An 8246-nucleotide genomic window follows, 5' to 3' on the forward strand; every position below is an offset into this window, starting at 1 on the left:
AAAGGAGGAGTTTTGGTTCGATGTTAGATGGTTTTTATTACATGTTTATTGCCGAGAATTTGAGCGGAATGACTGTGTGTGTGTGTGTGTGTGTGTGTGTGTGTGTGTGTGTGTGTGTGTGTGTGTGTGTGTGTGTGTGTTCAACTGATACACAAGGAGATTGCCTGAATGTTAGTCATACTATTGCTTTCTAAAGTAACCAAACTTCAGCATCAACTGGCTTTGGCTAGAAATAAAAATGCTCTAAGCCGATGACATGTTTGATAACATGTTGTGGTTCTGCTTTTTACAATTGTTGGGAAGGGGTTGTGTGTATGAAATTTACAAAACACAGCCACTCACAGATTGCAAAACATACACACACACATACACATATTTCTATTTGTACTCGTAATGATCATTATGATTCAATTGGAAAAGGAAGAAATGAAAATGTACTGTGGTGGGGTTGATCTGTGAAACCCCGTTTTATTGTAAAAAAATAAAGCATTTTCAAATCCCATAAGGGGTCTACTCATTCACTCCCCATCAACATCTAAAACATTCTTCATCCATCTGAGCACACATCCATCCCACCATCACCCCGGTAAACTCCCACCACCTGAAGCGTTGCCCAACACACCAACACCTACATTATCAGTGGGATTCAAATTTGACTGATCTGCTTCTAAGAGGCAACCAACGACTTTCTCTATACCAATACCTGAATGCAGAAGCTGAGGAGAACGCTCAACAGATATGCCTGCAAGAATCCACATCTTTAAATCCCAGACTCCACTGATGAATTTAAAAAGAATTGCCAATTTAGTTTAATAAAACAGTTACATTCTGGGACAACCAAGCAGGCGTATCTGTTGAGGTCATTTCTGCATCTTTTGCCGCAAATAGGGTTTCAGCTGACTGAAAGCACAGGCCGTGTTCAAAACTGAACCCTAGTCCCTGCACCCTGGTTTCAACAGCAGAAAAGTGGACAAAAAGTCAAAATGTTCCTTTGGATAAATGGCATATCTTAAGTCAGTAAATTCAGTAGGCAGGCACGTGTTACAATTCTGTTTTACAGCTACGGTTATGTTCCTAAAAACTAAAAATGTAATTTGACCTTAACTGCATTTATTTTCCTCTATAATGTGACAAGTGCCTGCTGAGGAACAAATACCCTGGTCTCCTCCAGTGTGTCACGTGGTCTAGGGCTCGTTTCAGGACCGGGCGGTTCAACATCACGTCTCCACCCTTCTCCCTCCTCCCTCCTCCTGATGTGCAAATTGCAAGATTCTATTAAGTACGACTCCAAGTAGAAACACTGGACATTTAACATCGTCTATATATCAAGTGAGTATAACCTTTATGCTATACACAGTATACATACTCATACACAAACTGACACAGGTACACAAACACACCACTCTACTGTACTGTGCATTAATCCATTCAACTAGTGTCTTTGCAGTAGGGACCACAAAGCGTCCGCATTCGTCTCGATACAGTACATATTACAGGTCATTCAGGGATGGTGTGTACTGTTTTGAGTTTGTGTAAGTGTTTGTACGGACATACACAGACCCAACCTCATGCGCACACACATTACAAATATATGACACCCTCAAAATTCTGTGGCGTGAGCTTCTAATCGATGCTCTCAGTCGAGTACAGAACATCATTGGGATATTTCAAAAGCCTGTTCTTTGTTAATCCTCATGCCAGATCCTGAACTTTCAAAAACACATTCCAATACTTTCCCCTAACCTTTATATGGCTGGCTGGCTGTACAAGTGCACATGCTGAGAACCATCATACTTCTAAATTCCTTTTGTCAACATTATGTTTTCTCTAACTGTCTACTAACTGGAAACATTCTCCAATACCTGATACAATCATCTCCTCTTAGTGATCCCATGGCACATCCGCTCCCACCTTCACTTCTCCAAAAGCTTAAACTTTCCAAAGTGCTGTTGCTACTTTCTACCCTTGTCTTAATACAAAAAAAATAATCTAAAAACATACAGTACTGCGTTAATAAAGAGACAACACCAATGTGTCGGCTGTATGGTGAGAGTGACAGGTGTGTGTTAAGTGCTTTAAAACATCCTGACCCTCTCAGAGCTGATTCTCTCTGTCCTCTCACACACTTCTCCATAAAAAAGTATAAAGTAATTCATCAAAAACCATGAGGATTGTCTTCCTCTCGACATTTTCTTGAAGTTACCCAGTGTGTTCACACTTCTATGCTTTAGGTTAGGTTATCTCACATTGATACATTAACATTGACCCACCTAGGTTCAAAATCTAGGACTTAATGACCTCTGGTTACGTTTTTTTGACAATCATTGGATCATGTGAGTTAGAATACGAGTGGATTATGATAAACAAGAAGAAAACACTCAAGATGAAAGACTCCACCGTCATCGCACTGAACAGAGTGAGTGTTGTTCCCTCTCTTTTGTGTGGCACACTGGCAACACCTGATGACATCACTGCATAGGTCCGGCCCACAGGGAGAACGATTGTGTTCCAACTCCCACGCTGATGTGGAAAAATATATAGTTATGGTTTTAATAAATCCTTTAAACTCAGGATCTTTTTTCAGGATCACATTTAGGTATTTTTGTCCAGGCACAGGAAGTGAAATCACTGTCAAGAGTCTAAACTGTGAGCTAATTCAATTTGAAATGTCCATAATGTGTAGCCAGCCAAAAAGAGCTATCAAGCGTTGCTTCATGTGCCACACAGCAACCAATAGACATCGAGCACACCTCACAAATCCCTCACCATAGGTCATCTCATGAAAACCATCAGAAACGGTAGCGATTGCTCAAGTGATATCAAATCCAACTATTAAAACATGTGTTATTGACTACATGGACTTAAGGTGATACCATGTAGGGTACATTTACCTCTACAGCACAGTATTCAAGATAGAAAAATAAAATCGGAAAACAAAACTTTAAAATCAAGACGAATGAAACATTAATGTGGGCATTCATGTTTTGTTGTAGAGTCCATTTATGTTTTCCTAATCCCAATGGATGAATATACAGTCCTGCGCTTCACTTGCCAATATTTGACCTTCCCTCGATGCTGACCTTCACCTCGTGGGGGATGAAGGAAGGTTTGGGCAGGGTCAAAGGTGGCTCCTCCTCTGATTTGTCTACTTTCCGACCTTCAGGAGCAGACCATCTCCTCTTCCTGCTTCCTGATGGCTTGCTGGCGCCAGCTTGTGCGCTGCTGGAAACCTGACCTTTAGAAAGTGCCCCTCTTTCCCCAAACATGAGATCCCCGTTTCCCACGTTGCTGCCTCCATTCCCACTGGCAGCGCTCCCTCGCTGGCTGATGCCGTTCTCCCGCTCTGAGACAGCTCTGGGGGGTTTGAGGTAATCAGAGGAAGGGGTAACCAGTTCCAGGGGCTGGGTCTTCTTCAGGGATCCGTTCCTCAGGTTCTTCAGGGTGAGGGAAATACAAACGTCGCCCACAGAGAGCTTGGTGCAAGGCAGCTCCAGAAGCTGCGTGGTCCGGTCTGGGCAGCATGAAGACCAGCCTTGGCCGAACACGAAGAAGGGGTACTCCACCAGGACCTCCACGCTCACCTGGAGGAGAGGGAAGGGGACACACACACACACACACACACACACACACACACACATAAACACAAGAATACTTCAATACAAAAAGTAGCTTGTCTTTAAAGCCCTTAAACACTTCAAATCTAACAGTTACACATTAGAAATGATTACATTTTTATTTAAGAAACACTCAAAAACATTCACTAGGATTGTGTGGATGTGGTTTTATAAGATTTGCTTTGCAGTAATAATGAACCATCTATCCTTATTTTTCCTCATTTTTACAACCAAGGACAGAGACAGGGTTACAAGGACTTTATTTGTGTCTACATTTAGCTGAATGAAAGAACTACTGGGGCATGTTGTTCATAAAATCAGAAAGAATATTATGTTATAACTGATTGGTTTGTTAGAGGCACAGCTGGATACTGTTGGCATAGAAGCAGAACATAAGTAAAAACATTGAAAAGATTACCAACATACTTCAAGAGAAAATGCCTAATCCAAAGATGAAGTATTACACAAAATTGATGAAGAGGATGCAACATATTTATGTTTAAGGGATTACAGTTCTGAATTGAATTATGAACATAAAGGGCTGACTTAGATTTGCATTATAATTTGTATGTATGAGAGAATAAAGAGATGACTGATGGAAGCAGAGGAGGCTTAGAGACGTGATGTGTAGAGTGAGGGAGCAAAACATATGAAGTGAAAGATTTCAAATAGAGAGAATGAGAAGGTGGGAGTGGAAGAAGTTACTGAGAGGGAGATGAAAAGTTTACAGAAGAAGGGCGGGTAGAACAAGAAGAGGAGTGAGGAGGTGAGCGTGAAAGAGAACAATGTTAAGAACGGTACAAGTGCAGGCATCATTTCCCCAACCCTATTACATAATTCTTGATTTCTTAGAGTTAGCCCTCTGAGTGTGGACTCAAAGCTGCTACCACCTCCAAAAAGAAAAAGTAAGGAGCCACTGATGGAGTACAAGAGAGAAGGATAAGTCTTTGAAAGATTGTCAGCTTTTGTGGGGTACAGTATCAAAGAGCAGCCGGGGGCGGGAGAGAGGGCTAGAGATGCGCTGTGGTGGTGGGCCAGTCACAGCGTGGACACATGAAATGGATTAACTGGCTTCACACTCAAAGGCAGTGAGAATGTGTGTGTTTGAAGGAGTTGGAGGGAGAAAGTCAAAAGGATCAAATCAATGCTCAGTATTAGATGTTAGGAGATTACTGAAACATCGTAGTTCTAAAAAGGTTTTTACACGTAGCAGCAGAAATGTGATATCAGTACATTCATGTTCCGTGCTTCACTGAATACTTAATGAGTAGATATCCAACACTCTGCTCTTTGAACTTCTCTACAGCTCATAAGAAGAACATGGTTGTTCAATCACTGCCATCAAAGTACATTGAAGTTAATTTAATCTGAAAGGAGTCCTGTGCGGTTCACCTATGATAGAGTCATTAATAAGGGAGCAGCTCAACACTTGTCATTCAACATTAATAACACACACTCTGAGCATGCATTAAAGCCTTCTAAGAAATCTTGCGGATGTAGTGTGTCACACTCACACCTATAGAGACACCTATAGGACTAAACACAGCGGTAAGGGGCTGAATATAGGAGGTGCTGTTTCACTGAGCCGTAATGCACAAAGCATAATGAGGCCATTAAGCGTTATCAAGTAAAGTCACATAAAGAACAGGCCTTAAAGGACTAGTTTCACTTCCTTGCAGGGAATTAAAAAAGAAGATCGATTTCAATCTTATGTCTCTGCATTGCCAATGGAAACAGCACTGAATTGATTAGCTTAGATTGGCATAGCATAAACACTGGAGGCAGGGGGGGGATAACAAAGCTCTAAAGTTTGAAATAAACGACTAATATTGCCTCTGAAGCTTTATTATTATCACTAATCTGTAAACAAACTAAAAGGTATTTCGTCAGGGATTCTATTGTGTGCACATTAGACAAACAAAACTGAACATTGCTAATTAGTGGGCTTTAGAGGTGTGAGAAGCCATATTTACAGCTCTGCTTTGAGTCATGGCTTTAGCTCCATGGTTTAAGCACAGACATGAGGGTGATACCAATTCAACTGACATTCAAAGTGTAAACAAATATTTTAAAAATGTAAGACTACAATTAATGTTGACCTCTGTCTCTCACCTGTGAACGGTGCTCCCCAACGGAGAACTGCACCACAGCAAAGTTGTGTGAGGCGGGGCTCCCTTCGATGCGCTCCACTGTGGACGAGTCGATCTTCAGGTCGCTGCTGATCTCAGCGCTCTGGATAAAGTCCTCCGTCTTCAGGTCCTCCACACGTTTCAGCTCCCCGTCGGCCAGCTGGATGATGGAGCCCTTGATGAAATAAGGGGGGAGTGATGGGGGCGCCCCCGTACTGGATGAGGAAGGAGGAGCAGAAGTCGCGACCACCCCTGGCGGAGCGGGAAAAATGGGGAGATGAAGCTGGGCTTGGACCACTGCACCTGAAACGCTCTGGTGATACGAGCCGCCGTGGTGCTCTAGCGTTTCTCCTTTGGGGGCCGCAATGTATGTGTGTGGGAGTCTGGTAGGAAACGAGGCGGCTTGGCTAGATGATGTTACAGGTTCCAATGTGGCCACTCCACTTCCACTGACAGGGATAATGACTGGTTGGGTGCCAGGAATGAGTAAGTGTTGTTGTAGGCTGGTGTGATAGCTGATCGGCGTATGGCTCCCAGCGCCCCCTGCTATGTACCCAATTATAGGTGGCTGAGGGTAGAAACTGGAGGAGGGGAGACCCATTGACAGTGACTCTGTGGCGCTGTGGGTGGTCTGGATGACGGTCTGAGGCGACAGTGTGCCGACAGCAGCTTTCAGGCTGTCCACACTTAATGGGGATGCAAACGTGAAAGAGGAGGAGGTGTTGGAGGAGGAGGTTGTGCGATTGACAGGCTTGCCCAGGATGATGCCACCTTTCTCCAGGTGTGCGGGGGCACAGGTTGTCAGCTTCTCGTTGCCGGCTCTGTGTTGTACCAGCTGGTGGTCCCCATGGCTGTTGGGCATCAGCATGAACGAGGTTCTCAGCCCTGAGTGGTCGTGAGTGGCGTAGTCTGAGTGCAGAACCAGCTGGCGGGCCTCGTAAGAGGACAAAGACAATGTGGCGTCCCGGGATTTGCTCCCTGGCTTAGAGAGGTTGGACTCGGGGGACATTCCAAACCGCCGACCCCTTTCCAGCTCTCCATTGTGGTGCTCTCTGTGTCTGGGGCCACCTTCATCTTTCCTTGTGGGTCCGTCCGAATACTGCACCACAAGCTGGGACATCCCATGTCCCAAAGAATGGTGGGGGTGCAGTGACTGGAGAGGAAGGTGGACGCCTCCTTGGTAATGAGGTGACGGCACAGTCCGTGTTGACGTTGACATCTGAACTTGGTGAGGGTAGAGGTCTGTCGAAGGCGGAGGCATGGAGGCGCGTGCCGAGGACGCTCTCTGCTGGTCGTGTTTGGAGGCGTGCGAAGGAGCAGACACCGTCTCTGTGTACGAGTGTCTCTGCGCGGCCAAAGAGGAGGACGAAGAGGAGGTGAGGGGGGGAGGTGGAGGAGGAGGCGGAAGCAATTGAGGGGAGATGTAGCTCGCGTATGGGGCACTGTAGGGTGAGGCTATGAACTGCAGGTTGGGAGGCAGTTGGGCGTAGTGGACAGTTCCTCCACCAGTGGACTGTGACAGGGCGGACGTATACACTGTCGGAAGAGATGAGACGAGACTCAGTGAGGAGGATGAAGAGTCCGAGGTGGAGAAGAGGGATTTATACTGGAGGCTGTCCGACTGACTGGAGCTACGGTGACCGCCCACTCCACTCTCATTCCCAGCAGCCACGCTGGCCAGCCAGGCCATGTTCTCTGTGCGCTGGCTGTCACTGGCGGGGGGGATGGTGGGGGAGCGGAGTTCAGAGGGTAATGTGCTTGAGATGATCTCCCTCTTCTTTGGGGGCAGACATTCATTACTGCGTTCCTGATTGGACTTCATGCTGACTACGCCTCACGTCCCTAAACTGTACTTGCTTATCGTTCCTTAACTTTTGGCCTTCTATTGATTTTCTTTTCTATTTCTGAGTTTTTATTTCACTTTCCTTCCTTTTTCTCACTTTTGATGATCTATCACTTGTCTCGCCGTAATAAGCTATGAATTCCAAATCTCTACTCTCTTTCTATCTTGTTCACCAAAGCCCGATGTTTATCAGGGTGATAAGAAGGAAAATCCAGACCCTAACAAGCAGGTGAGGAGGGATTAAAGATGGAGATGAAGATATGGAGAGGGGGGTTGGAGGGTGGGGGGAGAGGGGGGGTAGGGCTGTCTGTTTGGTCCAGAGGTGTTTAGCGGCTGGAGGGTGAGCTCAGAGCTGGAGGGGAGAGAGTCACGACGTCACACCTGCTGCTGCCGCCGAGGACGACGGGGGGCCGAGTGCGTCGCACTTCATGCGGAATCATTTCCTTGCAAAAGCAAGCCTGCCCACACCCAGCACAATCCTGTGGAGGAGAGACAGAAACGGCGTTAGAAAAGGTGTGGGTCCTTTTAAATAAAACTAAATAATCACTGAAATGTATTAAATCTTAGATGAAGCATTTTTAGTCTAGGGCAGGGGTCGGCAAGCCCTGGCACGCGGCACCGTAACCAGTGGCACACTAGGAATAAGTGGAATAAGTGTGC

The 8246-nt window shown here is 45.5% G+C and overlaps 1 protein-coding gene across 1 annotated transcript; it reads right to left on the reverse strand.

Moving 5' to 3' along the window:
• Positions 1–1325: 1325 nt before the first annotated feature.
• atxn1a (ataxin 1a) lies at positions 1326–7872 on the reverse strand. Its single transcript, XM_034094139.1, has 2 exons — positions 5727–7872; positions 1326–3581 (listed from the first exon to the last, which is right to left on the reverse strand). Exons 1-2 carry the CDS (start codon positions 7563–7565, stop codon positions 3045–3047), a joined length of 2376 nt encoding a protein of 791 aa, XP_033950030.1. The 5' UTR covers positions 7566–7872; the 3' UTR covers positions 1326–3044.
• Positions 7873–8246: the final 374 nt, after the last annotated feature.

The sequence above is a fragment of the Pseudochaenichthys georgianus genome, chromosome 11 (genome assembly GCF_902827115.2).
Source record: "Pseudochaenichthys georgianus chromosome 11, fPseGeo1.2, whole genome shotgun sequence".
Classification (NCBI taxonomy): Eukaryota; Metazoa; Chordata; class Actinopteri; order Perciformes; family Channichthyidae; genus Pseudochaenichthys; species Pseudochaenichthys georgianus.